This window comes from Trachypithecus francoisi, unplaced genomic scaffold, assembly GCF_009764315.1.
Source record: "Trachypithecus francoisi isolate TF-2019V2 unplaced genomic scaffold, Tfra_2.0 Lachesis_group9, whole genome shotgun sequence".
Classification (NCBI taxonomy): domain Eukaryota; kingdom Metazoa; phylum Chordata; class Mammalia; order Primates; family Cercopithecidae; genus Trachypithecus; species Trachypithecus francoisi.
The window spans coordinates 26536615-26561268 of NW_022681474.1; the positions used below are offsets into that span (position 1 = coordinate 26536615).

Below are 24654 nucleotides of genomic sequence, written 5' to 3' on the forward strand. Positions count from 1 at the left end.
ATTAATCTGCTCAGAGTTGCTCCCTCTTCGCTGCCTCCCAGGTCATTTATTTCCTTTCTCAGTCCAGAGGGTCTGGCTTCCAAAAAATGTCACTGCTCTATACTTCTCCGTCTCCCTTCACTCATTAATATGTTCTGCACTTTTAATTCATTTCCCCTTGGTTATAAAGCATCATAACTACCAGCAGAGAAAGAGAACCAGTACCCTTGGAGATTCAGCATGCAGTACTGTCTGGGTGGGCCTCCTGCATGCAATTTCTTTGAAGTCCAGCATTTTATCTCAGAAAATAAGGCAATGGCCAGGTGCAGTGTCTCACACCTGTAATCCCAGCACTTTGGGAGGCCAAGGTGAGTGGATCACCTGAGGTCAGGAGTTCGCGAGACCAGCCTGACCAACATCAAGAAACCCCATCTCTACTAAAAAAACAAAATTAGCCAGGTATGGTAGCACATGCCTGTAATCCCAGCTACTCAGGAGACTGAGGCAGGAGAATCACTTGAACCCAGGAAGTGGAGGCTGCAGTGAACTGAGATCGCACCATTGCACTCCAATCTGGGTAACAAGAGTGAAACTCCATCTCAAAAAAAAAAAAAGAAAAGAAGGCAATAGGCTGGGAGTGGTGGCTGATGCCTGTAATCCCAGCACTTTGGAAGGCCAAGGAGGGCAGATCACTTGAGGTCAGGAGTTCGAGACCAGCCTGGCCAACATGGCAAAACCTCATCTCTACAAAAAATACAAAAATTAGCCAGGCATGGTGGCAGTGCCTGTAATCCCAGCTACTCGGGAGGCTGAGTCAGGAGAATCGCTCAAGCCTGAGAGGCGGAGGTTGCAGTGATCCTACCACTGTACTCCAGCCCTGGTGACAGAGGGAAAAAAAAAAAAAAGGAAAAAAGAAAGAAAGAGAGAGAGAAAGAGAAAGAAAAGAAGGCAGTAATTTTATCCAACACCGTAATATCTGTGTTTATTTTTAAAATGTTTATTTGTAGTATTTTAAGTGGCTTAGCTCTTCAATTAATTAACTCCTTTATCCCATCTCCAAACCTCAAATAAAAGTGAAGCCTCAAAAAAATAAGCCATAATACTAATGAGCTTTCCAATACTTTCTGTCATGCCCTGGGAATTCTCAGGGACAGAGGATCACAGCCAGGGATAAATCACATGTAAAAAAAGGTCCCTCATTTCCATCTTCGAATCTGTAGCCTGTGGCACGGTGCGAGGCACACACCTGATTCGGTCATTTTTGTGTGTGGAATTGACCAAAATTGAAATTGCAAGCATTCTCTGCAGCGTTCAACAGGCTGCTGCCTATTTCAGTTTATTCTTGGTGTTGTTCTAACTAAAATGGAATCACTCTTCTGTAGGGAAAGAAAGATGGAGGTTGGGCCTTAAAGAATCAAATGTAATGTGTTTGTCCTTTTTCAGGAGTCAGGTATTGAAATCATCTTTGCTAGTTCGTTGCTCCCAACATGGAGGAGACCGGACACTTTCCTCAAGCCTCATGTCCGTGGGCTTGATGACTGGCCAGTCAAAGCTTCATATTCCTCACCTGGAATATGGGGATGATGGCAATACCAGTCTCATCAGGTCATTGAGAGGAATAAATGATGCCACCGATGAAAGTGCTTGCTGACATAAAGTGTATACTCGTTCACGATAGCTGTTGCTGCTATTAAGTGGTTGGCCGAAGGGGCAGAGAGATCACAGGGTGGCCGCAAATCATTTTGGCTAAAAATACTTTGAAACTATGCCCCTGAAACTGGGAAGCAATTCTAGACAATAATTGATTGCCTTGGTATAGAACTCTACAATTCCCAAAATTAATATAACAATTTTAAATATTTTTCTATCCCTTATCTTCCCCCCAAACACACATGTGCACACACTTTTACCCAAGTAGAGGAGAAAGAGTGATACCTTTTTCTCACCCATCACAAGGGTCATGGCTGACACCCTATAACAAAAGACAGATTACCAAGAGAAAAGCATACAAACTGATTTAATATCAGTTTTATATGGCACAGGAGCCTTCGGAAGTGGAAATCCAAAGACCTAGGGAAGACTGTGTGTTTTTATGTTAGGTTTGATGAAGAATGGACAGTCTTGTACAAGTATGATTGGAGGCTGGATGCAGTGGTTCACTCCTGTAATCCCAACACTTTGGGAGGCCAAGGTGAGAGGATTGCTTGAGGCCAGGAGTTTGAGACCAGCCTGGGCAGCCGAGTGAGACCCCATCTATACAACATGAAAAATTTAAAAATTAGCTGGTTATAGTGGTGCATGACTATAGTCCCAGATACTCGGGAGGCTGTGGCAGGAAGATTGATTGAGCCAAGGTGTTCAAGGCCGCAGTGAGCTATGATCATACCACTGCACTCCAGCCTGGGTGACAGAGTCAGACTCTGTCTCTATTTAAAAAAAAAAAAAAAAGTATGATTGGATATACAAAGGGTATGATCTAATCGTAATAAACTGGGGAGAAGCCTGTTTGTTCAGATGCTTCTTGACCTCTCTTTGTGGCATTCCTTTCCTCAGGGTATAAGGCAAGATGCCTATCACTTAGGAATCTTATGGCCTGTTTTCAGGAGAGGTCGGTCAGAGAATTCCTTTATGGCTGGTTCTTAAACAGAAAGACTGGGGAAAGTCAAAGCTAGTGACCTGCAAGGTACCATATTTTGGGGCGACATGTTTTGCACCCCAATGCCCAGAAATAGTAAAACAGCAAGCGAGAGGAGGTTTTACCTACAGGTCCCATGTGGTAGCCATTTCTCCGCCTTACTTTGAAAGCCTGAACTTCCCCAAACAGCTTATTGTGTATGAGGGCTGACCCCGAGCCTTCCTTGACTCAGAGCTCACCGTATGGTAGAATGGTCAGCAGCCGTAAATTCCCGTGGGCTTTAGAAGTTAGGGCTTTCCCATAGCAGGATTGCCCTGGTTGACAAACACAAGGAATCCAGAAGTTTCTCCTACCCACAGATTCCCCCATATTTCCTGGGAGAACCCAGTGCTATCTAGGAGTTCCAGAATTAGAATGAGCCACAGAGGATATCCTGTTTAAGGGAAAGCAGGCTGCTGACCAGTTATTTTCTTAACACCTTTCCATCCTTTGGCACTTACTCCAGGAAATGCCAGCCAGAGCTCTCCAATTAGCTACCATATGGATAGAGTCTATAAGAAGAAAATGTGTAATCCATATCAGTTAAGTGCTCTGAAGAGCAGATGATTCCATGGAGAGAAAGGGATAACCAGGACATGGGTTTTGTCATACTTTAAAAAAAATGATCAGAGGCGGCGTTCGGTGGCTCACACTTGTAATCCCAGCACTTTGGGAGGCCAAGGCGGGCAAATCGTTTGAGCTCAGGAGTTTAAGACCAGCCTGGTCAACATGATGCAACCCCATCTCTATACAAAATACAGAAATTAGCTGGGCAAGGTGGTACACACCTATGGTACTGGGTACTTGGGAGGCTACGGTAGGAGGACGGCTTGAGCCCGGAAGGTTGAGGCTGCAGTGAACCGAGACTGCGGCACTGCACTCCATCCTGGGTGATAGAGTAAGACTCTGCCTCAAAAAATAATAAAAACCAAAAGATCAGTCACCTTGTACCACAAAGTCTAATTTTTTTATAATGTAGTTTTACTCTATTTAATGTGATTTAAAGACCTGCATTCCTGACTTTTAATCTGGTCAGGAATAAGAAACAGTTAACAGGCACAATAAGAAAGTTCTCCATTCAGGAGAGTTATATAAGATTTGGAAATACCTGCAAAAATCAGATATACTATTTGATAGCACAATGGGGTGACTATAGACAACAGTAACTGAATTGTACATTTGTGTAGCTGTATTGTTTGTAACACAAAGGATAAATAGTGCCCCCTTCTCCATGATGTGATTATTTCACACTGCATGCCTATATCAAAACATGTCATGTACCCCACAAATATATATACCTATTCTGTACCCACAAAAGTTAACAATTTTAAAATTAAAAAAAAAAAATCTTGCAAAAGCAACCAGAAGAGGATCCAGACTGGAGGCATTGAAACTGTAGTGGGGAAAAGATTTCATTGCCAGCTTCATAGTTGAGACATGTGTAACAAAAGACTTATTAGCAAGAGAAAACTATACAAATTTACTTTTTATATTTTGAGACGGAGTCTCGCTATGTTGCCCAGGCTGGAGTGCAATGGTGCAATCTCAACTCACTGCAACCTCCACCTCCCCAATTCAAGCAATTCTCATGCCTCAGCCTCCCTAGTAGCTGGGACTACAGGTGGGCGCCACCACACCCAGCTAATTCTTGTATTTTTAGTAGAGACAGAGTTTTGCCATGTTGATCGGGAACCCCTGACCTCAAGTGATCCCCCTCCTTGGCCTCCCCAAGTGTTGGGATTATAGGCATGAGCTCCTGCTCCCAACCACAAATTTACTTAATGTAAGTTTGGGTTGACACAAGAGCTTTTGGGGGCTAACACAAGAGCCTTTGGAAAGGAAGACCCAAAGAAAGAGGTGAATGTATGTATGTTTATGCGTAAGTCTTTTGAAGAGCAGAAGAGTCATGCAGAAGTATGACTGGAAGATGAAAGAAGGGATCGAATGGTAATGAACTTGGGGGCTCAGCCAGGACTCTTTGTTTAGATTCTTCTCTATGTCCCTGTGCCTTCAGAGACAAGGATGCTCCTTTCTTCCAGGTACAGGGGGGGCATCTCTCACATGAGTCTTGCCACCTGCTTCAGTGGGGAAGGATAAGGGGAAGGTGAAAGAGACTTTCCTGCTTCTGCTATTTTCTCAATACCAAGGTATCATATTTAGAAGGCAGTGTGCTCTGGACCCCATCAAAGCAATCATTGCGACCTTATTTTCCAGTGTCAACCCCATAAGGTTAAGTTCATCACATCCCATTTGTTCATGGCCCAGGCTTCTAAGAGAAGCACATTTGGGACAGAGGGCATGGGGCCCAGAGATGGCCCTCCAACCTCAGTTAGAGGTCACACCCCGACCAGGACTCTTGAGGTCCCTCAGGGGCCGGAGAAATGCACAGGACCCAATTAATTTACTCTACATATGTGACCAGAGGTAACGTTTACAATGTCTGGGGTGGTGCTTACAGCAAGACCTTGGGAAGCTTATGTTATTTGGTATTTCTTTATTTCATTTTTTGAGACAGAATCTCACTCTGTCACCCAGGCTGAAATGCCTGGTAGGGCAATCATAGATCACTGTGGCCTCAAACTCCTGGGCTCAAGCGATCTTCCTGCCTTAGCCTCCTGAATAACTGGGACTACAGGCATGTGCCACCACACCCAGTTTATTTTATTATTTTATTTTGGAGAGATGGAGTCTTGGTATGTTGTGCAGGCTGGTCTTAAACTCCTGGGCTCAAGTGATTGTCCCATCTCAGCTTCCTGAGTAACTGGGACTATGGGCATGTACCAGCATGCCTAGTTAATTTTTAAATTTTGGGGGGAGGAGACCGGGTCTTGCTACGTTGCCTAAGATAGTCTTAAATTCCTGGGCTTGAGCGATCTTCCCACCTCGGCCTCCCGCTCCTGAAGTGCTGGGATAACAGGCATGAGCCACCACACCTCACCTAAGCTTACATTATTAACAGCTAAAAAACTCTAGCTTCTTAAAGTTCCCTCAGTAAAGATACAAATCTTATAACTCTGATTTTATAGGAGTCCTGCGGAGTTATCTGGAGAGAAAATTTGCTATGAAGCGACAGTCTGATACAAGATATTATACCAGTGTTCAATTTCAATATCTGCTTCGGAAAGTGTTCCTCTCTGATCCAAATGTAGCCCCGCGTAGACAATGGGGTCTTCGCTATCCTATCTCTGGCGATCTGTCCTGCTCAGTTATAAACACAGTGTTAGATGTTTCTTCATCTTCCCCACGGTCAGGTCAGATAATACTCATCTTCCTTTATCTGCATGCGAGAACGCTCTAAATTGTTGCTATCTAACCTGAACATGAACCATGGCTTAAATTGTTTCTTCTGGAGGAAATAAATGACTGCCCCATGCAGCACTGTGCTAATCCACATAACTCCACCTGTGTCAACAGTAAATGAGGAAAGTGCTCAGTTCTTAACATTTGACAGTTAGAGCAGATCACAGTACTCAAGGATTTTTTTTTTTTTTTTTGGTGTGATCTCCATCTTCAGCATTTTCTTCACACACACACACACACACACACACAAAGCAGTCATGTGCATGTTCATGTACTTTGATTTCTTCATTTGGAGATAATTTAAAATAGGCCAGGTGCGGTAGCTCACACCTGTAATCCCAGCACTTTGGAAGGCCTAGGTGGATGGATCACCTGTGGTCAGGAGTTTGAGACCAGCCTGGCCAACATGGTGAAACCCCATCTCTATTAAAAATATAAAACTTAGCCAGATGTGGTGGCACACACCTGTAATGCCAGCTACTCAGGAGGCTGAGGCATGAGAATCACTTGAATCTGGGAGGCAGAGGTTGCAGGGAGCTGATATCACACCACTGCACTCCAGCCTGGGTAACAGAGTGAGACTCTGTCTAAAAAGAAAAAAAAAAAATTATCTCCAAGGAGCATATAAATAAGTTGCCAAACCTTCTATGAAACCTTTCCTACCAATCTTGGCCTTCATATCCCTTTCCTCCCCTACCTTTCCCCTCCCCTCCTCCCCCCTCCCCTCCACTCCCCTTCCTTCATCCCTTCCTTCCTTCCCCTTGCTATGTTGCCCAGGCAGGCCTCAGACTCCTGGCCTCAAGCGATCCTCCTGCCTTAGCCTCCCAAGTCACTGGGACTATAGACACTTGCCACTACACCTGACCTCTGGCCTTTATTTTCACTCTGCTGAACTCCCAAACCAGTTGTGTCTACACCTCACTTTGTCCTTAGCACAGGCAGCCTCTTTTCTTTGTTTTGGGGGTTGTTTTTGGAGACAGAGTCTCACTCTGTCAACCAGACAAATGGAATGACATGATCACAGCTCATTGCAGCCATGATCTTCCCATCTCAGCCAGACTCAAGTGATCCTCCTGCCTCAGCCTCCACAGTAGCATGCACTACCACACACACCCAGCTAATTCTTTTTCTTTTTTTTTTTTTTTTAGAGACAGGAGGGTCTTAGTGTGCTCAGTGCATTAGTCAAGCTGGTCTCTCAAACTCCTGACCTCAAGTGATCCTCCAGCCTTGGTCTCCCAAAGTGCTGGGATTATAGTCATGAGCCACAGTCCAGCCTGTCTTTATTTCTATTCTATATGACTGTTCTTTCTCTGTACGAGGATAACAAGTCCCCAATCTTACCCTCCATCCTCCTTCCAAGTGCTGGAGGCCAAGAGAAGAATGAGGCTGTCTTCCTCCTCTCCTGGTCCCCTCATTGCCAGGCCACTCTGGGTGGGCTGTATTCCTCTAGGGAGGGCAGACTCCTCCAGGCAGCCCTCCCCTTGACTCTCTCTCCAGGCTGGGGAAGGTGCTTTCTCCTCTTGCTCCTTCAGGCCTAGGAGAGATAAGAGTCCCTGTCCCTGGACTGCAACATCCCTGGAAGTATTTTCAAAACCCTGTACAGTCCCATGGAAACACTGCAGTGCCTTTTATTAAGCTTCCTGTATTTCCAGCTTTAAGATGCCGTGTCTTCTTACTCCAGACCCTGCCCGAGCAAACCATTAGAAATGGCTCAGGAGTATTTCTCCTTGTTCCAGCTGAAGCCCAAACCATCCTTCAATGATGGCTCTCACTCTGCAGGTTGCCCAAGACAAGGAACCCAGAAAACAGGGCTTTTGTGGACAAGGCAGCCATGAACCTGCCCTGTCTCGAAAGTTCTTTGGGGATTAATTGTTTGGATTGGGGATAAGCGTTTCTGTTTTAGGACTTCTACCTCCAGAAAAGAACAGAGAGAGGTTGGAATCAGAGGGCAACAGAGCCACTAAGATAATGTGTGAAAATGTTCCCAAGAAAGTCCGAATATGGGAAAATCTGATGACAGCAAGATACTGAATGAGAATTGTTCTTAGCCAGGAAAGAAAGTGGCTCCGGGGAGAGCCACTGAGAAGCAAATCTTTTAGGTGAAATATGCTAAGAAAGGGAACTTAGGGAAGGTTTTGCTTTGGTTTTTGTTAGTTTTCACAAAGAACTAGGGCTTTGCTGATTATATCATTTAAAAAATATGTATTGGCTGGGTGCGGTGGCTCACGCCTGTAATCTCAGCACTGTGGGAGGCCAAGGTGGGCGGATTGCCTGAGGTTAGGCATTCGATACCAGGTTGGCCAACATGGCAAAACACCTTCTCTACTAAAAATACAAAAATTAGCGAGACATGGTGGTACATGCCTCTAATCCCAGCTACTCAGAAGGCTGAGGCAGGAGAATTGCTTGAACCCGGGAGTTGGAGTGAGCTGAGATCCTGCCATTGCACTGCAGTCTGGGTGACAGAGCAAGACTCCGTCTCAAAAAAAAAAAAAAAAAAAAAAAAAAAGATATGTTTTGGCCAGGCAAGGTGGCTCACCTCTGTAATCCCAGTACATTGGGAGGCTGAAACAGGAGGATCGCTAGAGGCCAGCAGTTTGAGACTATTCTGGGCAACGTAGCAAGATTCCATGTCTACAGAATTTTTCTTCTAATAATTAGCCAGGTGTGGTGGTGTGCACCTGTAGTTCCAGCTACTGGGAGGCTGAGGCGGGAGGACTGCTTGAACCCAGAAGTTTAAGGCTGCAGCAAGGTCTGATTGCACCACTGCACTCCAGCTGGGGTGACAGAATGAGACCCTGTGTCAACACACACACACACACACACACACACACACACACACACCTCTCGCAAGTTGGAGCATACTTACATTAAAGACTTTACCTGAGATTTGAATTAATTAGGCATCCTGTATTTTCCCTGGCAACCCCACCCACTGCACAGTGTCTCTGGTCACAGTGCCTGGAAGGAGCACATTGGGGCCTCACAGCTTCCAGGCAATTGCATAGGAAGCAGCTCAAAGCAGTAATCAATTTTGGGAAATTTTCCTGATTTCTGTTTTCATGTTTAAATTTTTATTAGAAAACAAAAAGCATTGCCAAAGATGGATGTTTCCAATTGCTTGGGGATAAAAATTATTATGATTCCTCATTCTTGCTGTACCAAGTATCGGAGATGATTAGGGAGAAGAAATCTGAGAATGCTTTCATTGGAAATTCAGGAAAAACTTTACACCTTGAAGAGGGCAAGGCGGACGTTCCGATGCAGCCTTTTGACTCTCTCGCCCCCTAGTGACTTTATGCCTAAACAGGGGTTTGCGTTCCTACTGGTGACAGTTGCATCCCTGGGACTTCTCCATTGCACTAATTCTGTAGTAAGTGAAATAACAACAAAATACATAGGAAGGTGAAGATCCAGGCATATCTAAGCCCCAAAACCAGTCTGAGCGGTGCGTAGAGACAGGGCCGAGGTGCAGATGCTGTGCTGCTCCCTTGTAGCCTCCAGCTATTTTATGGGGATCCTGGGCTAATAGGGGAAAATCTGGCTTCACGCCCCGGGGATCGAATCTGCCCAGAGTTGGTTGCCTTTATTTACATTCATTTACCCAACAAATTTTCCTGGAGTGCCTACTATATGCCAGGCACTGTGCCAGGTGCTAATCATTACACCTCACATCCTTCACTACGATTTGGAGTTAAACCAAAGAGTTTGCACAGAGTTCTAGAAATTGCACCCAAAGCAAACTGAACACACAGCTAGGCACAGGCAGAAATTTTAGAACTAAGAGGGGATCTATATAACCAATGCCCTTTTAGTTAAACTAATATCCCTGCCACATCCTTTCTTTATAACTCATATATACAAGGTTTCAGCATCTTTTTTGATAAACAGTCATTAGACTTCTTGACAACTATTTATAATTCGGCACCCAGTAATCAATCAGAATTGCATATAGTACAAAATTAATACCATGTGATGTGCCTGGAGCCATTTCTGACTTATGAAAGAAAGATGGTGTTGGCAGAATGTTGAATTTTCGTCCCTGTTTCTAGAACGTGCGATGCTGACTTGCTGACATTGAAAGAATGTAGCGACAGAAACCTATTAGAGCAGTGAACTTGTTTTGGAAATAGTTGGGTTGGGCCTATTTGTGGTAGCACTGACCAAAGTCAATCAGTGGAAAAAACTGAGACGGAATGTTGAAACATAACCTGAGTTTGTTCAGCAGTTTGGAGCATCTCCCAGCTTCCACTACCCTACGTTCAATTTAATTTATACGTCCTGCCAATTTTACTTCCTGAGTATTTCTCAAACCTTTGCCTTCTTTTTATCTTTATAATTCCCATAGTTTCAAATCTCACATCTTTTTTCCTAAATTACTATAACAGAAACTTTATTGTAATCTCTTTTCCTGCTTCTCTCAAATCCATTCTCCACACAGATTTATCTCAAACACAAATCTGATCATGTCCTTAGTCTGCTTTTATCTTGTTCATGACTCCGTGGTGCTGGCAGGACACAGTTCAACCTTTTTGTGCATGAAATGCATGGACCTGACACCTGTCCTGGGGCACAGAATGCATGGGACGGATACTTGTCCTGCCACGTCCACCATCATTCCATCGTCTTTCCTATCACATCCCTCCTGAGGTCTTCCAGGTGTTCTGAATCGGTCTGTGAGCCTATTGAGTGAATATCCAAACATATGCATCCACCTCTGTGCTGTGTTGCTGGAGTTTTCTCCTTGGTAAACCAGGTAACCCTGACGTGACTGATTCCCATTATTCAAAACATGTTATGAGTTTGTGTTCTTTCAAAGAGTCCCATTATCAGTGGGTAATATTTCTGTCAGATTCCAAAGGCTTACTGCCCTTCTCTTCCCCACTTTTCAGCTGATTCTTTTTTGTGTTCAGTGTTTCATTAATCGGATTCTGACCTCTACATAGAATGGAACTGTTTGGGATACTGGCTGGGCATAGTGGCTCACACCTGTAATCCCAGCATTCTGAGAGGCTGAGGCAGGTGGATCACCTGAGGCCAGGAGTTTGAGACCAGCCTGGCCAACATGGCAAAACCTCATCTGTACTAAAAATACAAAAATTAGCCAGGCGTGGTGGTACAGGCCTGTAATCCCAGCTACTTGGATGGCTGAGGCAGGAGAATCGCTTGAACCCATGAGGCAGAGTTTTAGCAGTGAGCCAAGATCGTGCCACCGCACTCCAGCATTGATGACAGAGCAAGATTCCATCTCAAAAAAGAAAAAAAAAAAAGCATTTACTCAGCATCCATGTGTGCCTAGGGGTGTGGTAAGAACTGGGGATTCAGAGATAATAAAGCTAGTCTTATTCCTTGGCAACCTCATAAATCTCATCAGAGAGGCTCACATATAAGCAAAGAAAGTGCGACAAGTGTTCACAAATCTATGGCTTCTCTCATCAATTTCAACATCCTTGGCCTCCTCCACTGGCAAACTAGGGCTTAATAGTTTTTTGAAAAAATGAAGGTGTGAGTGAATGACAAGATGGATGAATTGATCATCTTTAGCCTAAGGCAGTATTCTCCAAACTACTAGGTCTTAGGAGGCAATGTTCAGTATTGCATGAACAAGTCAGGTGTGGTGGCTCACACTTGCAATCCCAGCACTATGGGAGGCTGAGGTGGAAAGATCACGTGAGACCAGGAATTCAAGACCAGTTTGGGCAATATAGTGAGACCCCATTTCTATAAACAATTTGTAGAAAATTAGCCAGACATGGTGGTGTGCACCTGTAGTCCCAAATACTCAGGAGGCTGAGTTGGATGACCTGAGCCCAGGAGTTCGGAGGAGTTTGGAGCTGCAGTGAGCTGTGATTGCACCACTGCACCCCAGCCTGGGTGACAGAGCAAGACCCTTTCTCAAAATAGAAAAGAATTCAGTAAACAAAATATTTTACATTTTTAATCGCTATATATTTACTATACAGGATGTAAGAAAATATATAACTGTTTTATCAAACCCGTAATTTAACAATAATATAGATGAGAAAAAGCTTAATATTTTAGGCAAGTCAGTATAAAGTTAATACTAATATAAATGGTAAGAATTTGACCCAGTCACCTCTTAAAGACCTCACCTTTCCACACTGCCACACATTAGTGATTAAATTTCAACATGAGTTGTGGAGGGGACAGACATTCAAACTATAGCCAAAGAGAAATTGTTGATATTTGGGAAACAAAGTAATTTTCACTGTTTCCTTTTCTTCAGGTTTTATTCTTTCCCCAAATTCAGCCTACAGTTGACTGTTTTGTATGCAACCTATGGCAATGTTTAACTACGGAATTGACACCTTTGAAAAGATAAGAGAAGGCTGTGTGTGTGTATGTCTGTTTTTAAAGATGAACCAAACTATGTTTATTATTTATTTTATTTCATAAGTGATTCTGTCAACTGACCATGTGAATGTCCTGATTTTCATAGATTATGACCTGTTCAGGTGACAAGAAATAGACGTACTAATAACCTAGTAACCTTGGATTATTATTTATATTTGGAAGTAAGGAAGAACAGGGAATGGCTTTCCCAAGCCTCCTGAGCAACATTTAGGAGACATTTTATATGTGTGTGTGTGTGTGTGTGTGTGTGTGTGTGTGTGTGTGTATTAGGATAACATTTAGAATACAGCAGTGGTGGCATCAGGCTGACAGCAACTCTGGGAAACCCACAGGACACTGTCCTTCCCCCCATGCACCCCTGCCCAGCCTTCAGTGTCTCCATTCCTGCTTCCTTCTCTGCCTCCTGCTGCTACACAGCCTGCTCTGCTGATCTCTCTCTTTCTTTGGTTTGTGTCACCTCAAGGCTTTTGCTTGCTGTCACTTTTTTCATTTTTTTTAATTAATTTTTTTTTTTTTTAAAGAGATGGGGCCTCGCTCTGTTTCCTAGGCTGGAGTGCAGTAAAGCTATCAGCTCACTGCACTCTCGAACTCCTGGGCTTCTGGCTAATTTTCTGAAAATTTTTTGTAAAGACGAGGTCTCACTATGTTGCCTGGGCTGGTCTCAAACTTCTGGGCTGAAGTGATCCTCCCGCCTCAGCCTCCCAAGTAATTAAGTTTTAAGACTATAGATGTGAGCCACCGTGCCACCAAGCCACCACGCCACTGAGCCACTGTGCCACTGCGCCACCTGGCTATGCTTGCTGTCTTTGTGCATCTCAGCTTTCACCTGCCATACTGCCCTGCATCTGGGGTGACCAACTCAACCCAGTTTCTCTGGGACTTTTCCAGTTTTAGCACCAAAATTTCCACAACCAGGCAACACCTAAAGTCCTAGGTAAACCGGGATGTTTAGTCACGCCACCTGTACCCCTTTGCTATACGTTTCATATTCGAATTCTGTAAAGGAGAAGAGGGGAAATCTGACTGGATCTCTTTGTCCCTTGTCCAGCCCAGGGAGCCTCTGAGCTCTTCCAGCTGAGCCTACTGACTGTACCAGTCAGGCTTGGGGGTGACGAAAGGAAGCATCCCTGGCTGATTGTTTCAGAAGGGGCCTGTGAGCAGAGTGAACCTGAGAATATCATCAGGTCCTGCAGTCCACTTTCCACACCAGTTTGTATCAGTGCTGGTGCTGAATGTGTTGGGTGAATGTCTATGCAGACGAGAGGTGTCAGTGGGGGGCAGGCAGAAACAATTTTAAAAATCATGACACCAGCTGAGTGCTATGGCTTATGCCTGTAATTCTGGCACTTTAGGAGGCTGAGGTGGGTGGATCACTTGAGGTCAGGAGTTCGAGACCAGTCTGGCCAATGTGGCGAAACCCTGTCTCTACAAAAAATACAAAAATTAGCCAGACGTGGTAGCATGCGCCTGTAATCCCAGCTACTCGGGGGGATGAGGCAGGAGAATTGCTTGAACCCAGGAGGCAGAGGTTGCACTGAGCCAAAATCCCACGACTGCACTCCAGCCTCGGTGACAGAGCAAAACTCCATCTGAAAAAAAAAAAAAAAAAATCATTGTACCCTTTTTACCTTTATGAACTCAAGCATTACACAAATTAGGCTCCTAATATAGTGTTATAGAAACCCTGGCCCAACCAGTCATTAAATATTTTATCCCACTCAATATTGTCCAGTTCAGAGATTGTAAAGTTTGCAAAAGTGGGTGTTTACAAAGCAAAACAATGTCATCTGGGAAATGAAGAATGTTAAGCTCTAGCAGCCTTGGGGACAAACACAAAATGCACTACAGCTTAAGGCAGAGAAGCTGAGCCATCAATACTTTCTAAATCCTGGAGGGCTTCCTCTACCTCCCGCATTCCAGCACCCCCTCTACCCACTTGGCTCCAGAAATTAGTCCTTCTCTATTAAAACTGTTTTTCCATCTGCAGGGAACAGAAGTCCCCACCCGGCCCTACCCCTCCTCCACTTCCGCCCCACCTTCAGTTCTGTGGACTGAGGTGGGGAGAGAAAAATAAAATCACTGTAAAAATACTTGACTTCTGAAGCACGTGACTGGCTTTCAAGAATTCTATAAACTCGAGGGTGAGGCACTTGAAGAAGTAGGAGGCATGGCTCAGGGCAGACAGGGGCTACTTTGAGCTCTCTGAGTCTCTGGATGCCCCTCCCGAGCACCCCCAACCTCCTGATCACCCCTGATCCTCCTATCCAGCATCCCATTCCCAACTCTTCCTGGTGTTCTGAGACCCCCGAGGGGGTGCAGGCTGCGTGCAGGCAGGCAGCCCAGCCCTCCCTGGGTGCTGGGTGACCCCTTCAGCTCCAGGTGTGGCTGCAGGACTGTCAGCCTCCCGGGGGTGACATGGAAGGGTGAATGCATTTGTACTGCGCCTTTCATTCTGTGGCATCTGTGTCTCTGTTTCTCTTAAAGCCTATGGCCATCACTCAACCGGAGGCTGAGAACTGATGAAAAAGTGGAACAAAAACAAAACAAAACTAGCTGCATTGTTGAAACAAAGTCAAGTTCAGTGTTTATTTGGTAGAGAAGCTAGTAGAGGTGATCAAAGTGATCAAGGCAATTCACTTGTTTCGCTGGCCCTGGGAGGGAAGGTGAGGAGCTCTGAATTCCAAAGGTAGGGGGGAGAAGAGAGCAAAGCTCAGGGGAGAGAGGGGTCAGGAAACTCCCTGGGTACAGCCAATCCCTGCTGAGACTCCAAGACACCAGTCACAGGCTTCTCCTTCTCCTGCATCAGGGTGACCCCCAGGGCCCTGTTCTCTGAGCCTCCACCCTCCACCTTGGGCTGCACCACTGCCCCCAAGCCTTTATGGGCACCCCTGCCCAAAGGCTATGCTCTGGGTGCACCCTTGCACCCAAGCTCCCCTCAGGCGCTTTCTCCTATCCTAGCAGCTCCACACCTCCTCCGCACCAGCTCTGAGGGTAGTTTCCAGCTTTGGCCTCCTCCTCCAGGAAGCCCTGCGCCCCAGGGAGGTCCCTGGCACCACAGTCTTAGCTTACAGACTAGAGGTCTCAGTGACTAGAGCAGGCGCCAACTCCCGGCAGAATTTGATAAATATCTATGATGGAACTGCATGCCACCTTGGGGCTCTTACAGCAATGCCCCCCAGATAATACCAGACCCAATTCTATTGTTGAAAGAAGAGGAATTTTAGAAAATAGGTATACCAGGCCAGGTGCAGTGGCTCATGACAGTAATCTCAACACTTCATGAGGTCAGGGCCGGAGGACTGTTTGAGTCCAGGGGTTCAAGACCAGCTTGAGCAACATAATGAGACCTAATATCACAAAAAATATAAAATTAGCCAGGCATGGTGGAGTGTGCCTGTAGTTTCAGCTACTTGGGAGGCTGAGGCTAGAGGATTTATTGAGCCCAAGAGGTTGAAGCAGTGAGCCATGATCATACCCCTGAATCCAGCCTGGGTGGTGGAGTGAGAACTTATCAAAAAAAAAAAAAAAAGAAGAGACATACCTCCTCTTTTATTCTTCATTTCCATCTAGCAAAATAATAATAATAATAATAATGATTGAGGGGTCACCTAGGACAATGGCCTTGGACTTCAGTAGTGAAAAAAGAGGATAAAAGATCCTAATGTATTCACCAAGTAAAGACTGAACAGGACCCTGGAGATGAGAAAGATGGGAGAGATGAGAGCCAGACATTCGAGGATGCTTCAGGAGTCAGTTTGTTCAGCAGCAAAGTGGGGAGATGTTGGTGGGGGTAACAGGGAGAAGTGTACTCCATGATCCCAGTTTTGTCAATTTGATTGGTTTCCCTTCCTTCTTGCTCCCCCTGCTCCCCAACCCCCACCTCCACAGGTCACTGTGGCTTTGAGAGACGGCCGGGGAGAAGCTCAAGGGCAGAAAATAAGCCAGGAGAGTCTCTTTCCAACAAATACTCTATTGAAAGGGTTGATAATGAGGAATTGTGGGTAAAGCGAGGTAGCCACCCAGGTGGTGTATCTATAGAAGTTCTCATATTCTCGTGGATTCCACCTTGGCCCTTCAGGAACTCTGTGAAATATGCCATGGTTTCGCTCCCTCTGGGATAAAAGGGGTGAGCAGATACATGTTACAGTTTTCACTTAGAAGTTGCCACCTGGAATCCAGACTTTGTCTGCAGTGACCAGAGGGCAGAGCGAAGCAAGACTCTCAAGACGATGTGCCGGGCAGATGCCAGCTCTGACCACAGTGCTGTGCACACGCCGTCTTTGCTGCCTAGCATCTATCTTCCAACTTAAGATAGATAAAAGAACCCATAATAAAAGCCAACATCAATGGGTTCTCTTAAAAAGAAAGCAAACGTGCTTAAAGTATTAACACATTGGATCTATGTGTTGTTTCACATTATATGATCACATGAGGAATTCGTGTGGAGGGGCAAGAGGAGAGTTCCAAGACGTTTAATAGGGAGACTTGAGTGTTGGTGGGTAGGGAGGGGCCCTTGGGCACCTCACTTAGTGTCTGGCAGGATCTCCTTGGAGCCACTGGAATTTTAAGGACTTTAAGTAAGGGAAGATTGGTTACCCTCTGCTCTGGAGAGGGTGCTGGAGATATAAATGGTTACCTGGTGAAATTGTTGCTCTTAACACAGAAGGGAAAATTCTGTTTTGATCTATGAGTCATATAGAAATGTATCATACTATGGAATTTGTGAAATTGTTAGTTGGGCTTTGTAATACAGTTCGTGTGAGGCTCACACCTTCGCTCTAATTATTGTTTAAGATTAATTATTTTTTAATTATTGTTTAAGATTCTTGTATAGGGTCTTTGTTGGGAAACTCAAACAGTATCATTATGTTCCCCTCACATTTGGAAACTTAAGGCACCCAGAGGACTTATCTTGGGATCACACATAGGTGGCCATCTGTACTGGTTTGCCAGGGACAGTCGTGGTTTCTTGTTGTCCAGTTGTAATTATTAATAGTGTCTCCTTTCCCTCTCACAACTGCTGGTTTATACTAAGTATAAGGTCACCCTAACCACCTGACACATTGCTGTCAAAACTAGGATTGGAGATCCCACATTTCACATGTGCCAGATCATCCATTTAAGCAAATGTTATCCCAGTTGTTAAAAATCCTTTGTTTTTGACTTACAGGGCCTCATACCATAACAGCCTGTCTTTTAGAAACAGTTAATGTGGAACACATCAAACATGAGGCCTCTGCTTGAAATACTTTTGTTGACTTCTTTGTTTTTCACTTTGTTTTGATTAACTCCCACAGTTATGGATGCCTTTGAAAAGTACATTTTAAGGACTTCAGCAAGCATTAATTATTTCTTTTGTGTCATGATGTCAAGTCATTTTCAATTATCTGATTCTTAATAGAATTTAAAGTGAAAAAATATTAAATATGTATCAGGGCGATTCCACTTACTCTTGCTTCTTGCAATGATTTCTCTCTTGAAAAACTTACATAGGCCAGGCACAGTGGCTCATGCCTGTAAACCCAGAATGATTACTTTGGGAGGCCGAGGTGGGCGAATTACCTGAGGTCAGGAGTTCGAGACCAGCCTGGTCAACATGGTGAAACCCTGTCTCTACAAAAAATACAAAAAAAAAAAAAAAAAGAGCCAGGCATGGTGGCGGGTGCCTATAATCCCAGCTACTCAGGATGCTGAAGGAGGACAATTGCTGGAACCCAGGAGGCAGAGGTTGCAGTGAGCCAAGATCATGCCATTGTACTCCAGCCTGGGCGACAAGAGCAAAACTCCGTCTCCAAAAAAAGGAAAAAAGGCCGGGTGCAGTGACTCACACTTGTAATCCCAGCACTTTGGGAGGTCGAGGCGGGCAGATCACAAGGTCAGGAGATGAAGACCATTCTGGCTAACATGGTGAAACCCCATCTCTACGAAAAATACAAAAAGTTAGCCAGGCGTGGTGGCATGTACCTGTAGTCCCAGCTACTCAGGAGGCTGAGGCAGGAGAATCACTTGGACCCAGGAGTCAGAGATTGCAGTGAGCCCAGATCGCGCCACTGGGTAACTGAGCAAGGTGCCGTCTCAAAAAAAACAGAGCAAGACACCATCTCAAAAAAAAAAAAAAAAGAAAGAAAGAAAAAAACTTACATAAAGGAAATTGACATGCTTTCCACAACCCTGTAATTGGCCTGCTGAGAAATCGCATGCAATTGTTTACGATTTTTGTGATTAATTCTCTTCATGGTGGATGCCACTTATGTTGCGTTATCAGCACCAATAATGGTCCAGTTCTGTAACAGGTTAGCTATGACTGCAAAATTACCATTTGTCTTTACAGCACTCTATTATCTCATCACTTGTCTTTCCTTTTAAATGACATTTGTTTTATGTGGTAGCTCATTTTGAGTCATGAATTGCAACATATGGAACCACTAACCAAGAAATAGTCTTGCATCTTTCCCTGTTAACAGAAATGGAGTTGAAAACTTAGCCTCCTGATATTATTATTATTCTAGTTCTCTATATGACTGGAGGGAAATCAGATTTCAAGTTCTTGCCGCTTTCCTTATGCCTTTCACAGCAAATTTCAAAGTATAGCAGTAGGCAGATTGCAATGTAATAGCAATTTTTAAGCCCAGAAATTAAATTAAACCAGAAAGAAATACACCTACTTCTAGTTCAAATAGTGTTTCTTCCAGAAAGAAGAACATCTCCACAGTAACAGCAGTGACAATAAGAGTGTTTTCATGAAGATCAGAGTTAGCAGGTTTACATAGATTGCAGAATATAGCTACTGTTTTCCAGAGAAACTGACAATCAGTGTTAAATGGTTAGGAAGGTCTCTGTGCTTTGGAGAAAGATATGGAATAGTCGGTGCAAGGGCTAATAGAGTGCCTTCTCAAATTGTTTTCAGTTCCTCCTCTTAAGGAGGAACGAAAGGCTAGTAAGTAATCCAATAGAAGCTTTTCCCTATAGAATGGTCAGAAAGTTTGATCATTCAAAAGAACATTATTTTACTGTAAATACATGTCTAGGTTTCATGGTCCTTAATGATTTATGTTAAATGTCTTCCCCCCAACGCCTTTTTCTCTTGTGCATATCACAGAGTTTTGCTTCCCGGAATATCAGCAGAGAGGGCAGTCAGCTTGGCCCATATGCGGGAGGGGAGGGTCCTAGCAGCTGGAACGCAAGGTCGACTAACCAAGGGGGTTCCTTGGGCTGCCTGGAAAATGGTCGTTCAGACCTGGTGGGAGACACTCCCCTATGTTTGTCCATCTAGGGATCAACAGAGGCCTTGAAAGACTGCTGTGACATCTTCCAAACAGCCCCCAGGAAATCATAATCAGCATCTGCCAATGGATCTCTTCTGCCTGGGTTGAGCTAGCCAGGAGGGCCCCAGGGCAGGGTACTGTTTGTGGCTGCCAGCTGCCATGGCAGCTCTCTGCTGCCTCCTTCATCCTGGGGTTTTTGCCTCTGTGCTACCAAATGACAGGTAGGAGCTGCTAAGGATGGGCTCTCTGGACACCAAAGCAAGGGGGTTGGGGTCACAACCAAAGGCTGAGGGACATCTGATTTGGGCTGCTGCATCTGCAGTGTTTCCCTCTCTCTCTCTCACTTTTCTCCCACCCTCCTCCCCACTCTTCCTGGCATTAATGCCTTAAAGACTAATACACAACAGTGTACAAGAATCAGGATGATCTGGACCTGAAAGGCTGAACATAGGAGAGTCCTCCTTCATGAACATTTTACACCTAAGGAAATAGTAAGGTTAAAACTAGATTCATCTGGCTTTGCCCAGGGGCCACCGGGACAGAAACTGTGTACTATTCGTTCCTCCTTAAAGCAAGATTGCCAGGTAATTCTGTTGCAAAGTCATAGAGACCTTAAGTTATCTGCCCTGCAAACCCCACTGCCTCTATTCAGGCTGCCAAGGCACTGGTTTATTTTTCTGAAAGATTCACTGTGTCTTCTTGGATTTCAAGAAAAATCCCATTAGGAATTGAGGGGCTCTCTTCTTCCCCTCCCGACATGAGTATAACTCACTTCCTGGCGTGTCTCCTTTCCTTTTGGCCTACATCCTTTGTCTGTTAGGTGCTTCCACATCCTTATGTCTTAAATGACCAAAATACGTCACCCCCACTGCCAAAACACACAGGTCACTCGAGGTCACAATCTGGAACATAGGCCGGCCATTGTTCTGCCGGCCTATGTTCTTGATTTAAATCAATCTCAAACCTTGCTGGAATGCCCTGTAAACTGGGGCAAGGTATGGTCACCAGACTAACCATTGTCCTTTTTAACCCTTCCAGTGATGGGGTTGCTACAGGTTACACTATTGCACTCTTCCTCCCAGCTACTGCTACTCTGAGATATCTGAGGTCGCAGAGCTAATGTTGCCTAGATTATTTGGCCATCCTTTTTTTTTTTCCCTCCCGACATCATGCCCCCTATTTTCACTCTCTGGGAACTCTGCCAGTTTTTCAAGGACTGGGTAAAGAACAAAATAAATATTTGTAGGTGGTTTAAAAAGAGAAGAAGTATGTTGGCTGTAACTCTGCCCGTCCAAAGAAATGCATTTTCACTGTCTTTCAGATGTTTGGAAGTTGTTAACTGGGAGAGCTTCAGAAGGTTGACTTTACTAGTTTACCTTTCAGATTTGTGATCAAGGGCTGAGTGTGTGTGTGAGTGTGGGTGTTTCTAAGTGCGTTGGGGAAGGGAGGAGTCTGAGAAAGTGAGGCAAGTAAGTAGAACTTTTTTTTAAAAAGTCCAGATTGAGTGATTGAAATCGACTGTGTGCAAATGACGCTAGACCTCTTCATAGATGTTAATCGGGACCTAAAAAGTTAGTGCAGGAAAGTGCTTACTTGCAGCACTCAGCATAGACCCTTTCTTTCAAATTGTTTGGGATTTTTTTTTAAGGGACTTCACTGAAATTTGGGAGGTTCGACAGGTTGCTGTTTCTTAATATGTGGATCACCCGATTTGGGAGGCTCACTCTCCCTCTGAGATTGAAGAGATGAGGGCACTGGCTCCCAGCGAAGGCTCCCGGCCTTAATCATGTGTGAAATGTTTTCCTTCCTCGGCTGCAAAGCCTCGGTGGTTTGCAGCGGTGGAACCAGGCAGGCCAAGCTGTGGGTAGGAGAGGCCGTCACCTGTTGGGGCCTCCCCCCTCGCGCCCAACCCCCGGCATCGCCCTGCCCTGGCAGAGCCCAGCCCCCAGTCCCCGGGGAGCGCGCCTGCGGACGGACGGACGGACGGACGGAAGGACAGACTCTAGGGACGGAGGGCCAGGGGTAGGGGAGATCCAAGAGGCCCGGCGCTGGAATGCAGTTTTCTCGGGCGAGGGAGACTTTGCACCGGAGTGGAAAATAGTTTGGGGTGGGGTTTCGCACCGTCCCCTCCTCCCCAGCCCCGGGCCCCCTCCCAGGCGCTTTCTGGGAGCTTTTAGAACTGCGCTCTGAAGTTTCCAGAGAGCAAGGAGCTTTTGCGGCAGGCAGAGACAATGGAAGAAAATGAAAGCCAGAAATGTGAGCCGTGCCTTCCTTACTCAGCAGACAGAAGACAGATGCAGGGTAAGTAACAGACCCATTCAAAGATGGAGTTACAGGGACGCGTGCCCCTTGCCGCTTGCTGCTTTTTATAAACTGCAGCCCTGGGACCTGGCAAAGAAAAAAAAAAAAAAGGAAAATTCTTGAGATGGTACGTTTTCCAAACTGGGTAGAGAATAGAGAACGGTGATTTATTAGGCTTGACTTTATCTCTGGCACGATTTTCTTAAGCAGCAAAAGAGGTGGTGGGGTGATGTCACATTTGTAGCACAGTGAGCCATCAGCATGCGCTGTATCTCTAAGCAATGACAAATAAATCACTAAGCAGCTCCTAATCATTTCCTCCCGGGGCTCCAGCCATGGGAGAAAGGAGCTGTTTTTGTGAAACTGTCTCCAGGACGGCAGCTTCCATTCATTGGTTGGGGGGTTCCATGTGGCAGATGCATGCTGGCTGCAAAGTTTGTGCAGTATTTTAGAGTTAAATCACAGAAACCAGGCATGTTTTATTTTACAGATCTGAGCAGCAGGGGAGGGCTTGAGCATCTGGGTGATAGATAGAACTCTGGATCTTCTTTTATGTTTTAATTCAAAACTTGGGAGTTGTTGGACAATTTTGGTAAGTTTTCTCCAGGCAGTTTCCCTTTAATTGTGTTTATAATAGACTTGTCTTTCCGTAGGGAATTTCCAGAAGCTTATGTTGTTCCAAAGAAATTTTGCAGCGGGATTGGGTAGCCAGAGGAGGTCCCTGATCTCTGGCATCTGACGCCTGAGATGCCAAGAACTGATTCTATGGAATCCTATAGGCAGCATGTTCATAAACCGCACAGCCCTGGACCGCCTGACCCACCCTCCCTCAGGTTCATGCAGGGGCCAGTACACAATAAAAAGAAGTGCGGGAGTGCAGGGCTGTGCGTGGGAGGAGGGATTATGCACAGGGGAAAAGGTGTGTGTTTTATGAAAATGTAAAAGGGAAGTAGCACATGACTCATCCTCACTGAAAATGCAAAGCTAAGCCAGACAGGAGAACTTACAATGACAAGAGATAGAAATCCCCCAGTGAAATGTAGAAAACTTGAAGTTTTGTAATGGCTGGAGAATCCCTGAGTCTGAACAGTCATCTGTCGAGATGTCTGCGTTCATACTGCCAAAGCACAGCACTCTCCTTGAGGCCACCGGGGTTAGTGGCATCCAGTGGAAGATAAGGCTACCTTGTCCCGCTGAGCCCCGCAACCCCTCCATTTTCTGGGACAGGATCTTACTTCAGGAATTCAGCTTCTGGGCCTGTCCTGAAAGAAATGACCCAGATTCTAGAGGGGCTGTTAGAAAGGGATCCATTTAAGAAATGACGTTCCAACAATCACGGCAATTCAGAGGCTTCAGAGGCTAGGATGGTCAGGCTGAGAGAGCGTGCTCCTTTGCTCACTCATTCATTCATTCAGTGAATATTGAGCATCTGTTATGTAGACGTCACTGTTTTAGCTGCCAGACATCCAGTGGTGAACAAAGCAGACTAAAAATACTTGCCTTCATTGAACTTACAGTGTAAGGACCAAGTTTCGGGGGTGGGGAGCTGGTGGAGACAGACAATGAACAAATAAATAAAATATATAGCATGTTAGATGGCAGAGTTGCTGAATTTAGCAAATAAAAATACAAGTAAATTTGAATTTCAGGTAAACAGTGAATTTTTTTTTTTAGTATAAGTATATCCTGTGTCATATTTGGGATATACTTATGGTAAAAATACTAATCCATTATTTATGTGAAGTGCACATTTAACTGAGCAGTCCTGTATTTTATCTGGCAACCCTATTTGATGGAAATAAGGTTGTGGAGAAAAATAAAACAGGAAAAGGAACAGGGAGTGAAACTGTAAATAGGATTATTAGAAGGAGCTTCACTGAAGTGATATTTGAGCAAAGATGAGAGAGGCAATAGCAGGAATCTAATGTATTCAGAGAACAACAAGAACACAAGAACATGGGAGAAGGATGGGAGGTAAACAGGTTGAAAGGTAATCCCAGGCCAAATCACCTAGGGCCCATGAAACCATCATAAGGACTAGAGCTTTGATTTTGAAAGAGGTGGGAATCTCCTGGCAGGTGGGACTGCTCTTTTTTTAGAGAGATAGGGTCTCATTTGTCACCCAGACTGGAGTGCAGTGGTATGACCATAGCTCACTGCAGCCTTGAACTCTTGGGCTCAAGCAATCCTCTGGCCTTAGCCTCCAAATAGCTGGGACTACCGGGACATGCCACCATGCGTGGTTTATTTTATTTTATCTTATCTTATTTTATTTTATCTTATTTTATTTTATTTTAGAGAAGGAGTCTTGCTATGTTGCCTAGGTAAGTTACAAAGGGATTTGTCTTTTTAAATGGGGGTAATACTGGGTGCTGTATTGAGCACAACACAAGTAGGGTTGGGGGAAGGACAGGGAGGCCTTTAGGAAGCTTCTGTAGTCAAGGAGGCAAGAACCAGGGCTAGCTTGGACCAGGTGGTGATTAGAAGGTGGCAATAAGCAAGCAGATTCTAGGTGTGTATTGAAGGTAATGCCCAAAGCATCTCCTCTAGTCTGGGCAGCACAGTGAGACCCCCATCTCTGGAAAATAAATTAGCTAAGCATAGTGGCACATGCCTGTAGTCCCAGCTACTTGGGAGGCTGAGGCAGGAGGATCACTTGAGCCAGGAGGTTGGAACTGCAGTTAGCCATGATTGCACCACTGCACTCCAGCCTGGGTAACAGTATAGGACTCTGAAAGAAAGAGAGAGAGAAAGAGAGAG

The 24654-nt window shown here is 45.0% G+C and overlaps 1 protein-coding gene across 13 annotated transcripts in view; it reads left to right on the forward strand.

Annotated features, from left to right (window-relative positions):
* The first annotated feature begins 21240 nt into the window (after window positions 1–21240).
* The window catches only part of KIAA1217 (KIAA1217 ortholog), a 345498-nt gene continuing 342084 nt past the window's right edge, over window positions 21241–24654 (forward strand). For 5 of the 13 annotated variants that reach the window (XM_033209923.1, XM_033209925.1, XM_033209933.1 and 2 more), the window contains exon 1: window positions 21412–21894. In XM_033209923.1, the coding sequence (XP_033065814.1) occupies window positions 21825–21894 (70 nt within the window). In that variant the 5' untranslated portion in view covers window positions 21412–21824. Of the gene's footprint in view, window positions 21895–24654 lie in introns of all 13 variants that reach the window. The other 8 variants (XM_033209919.1, XM_033209920.1, XM_033209921.1 and 5 more) reach the window with 5 other exon arrangements.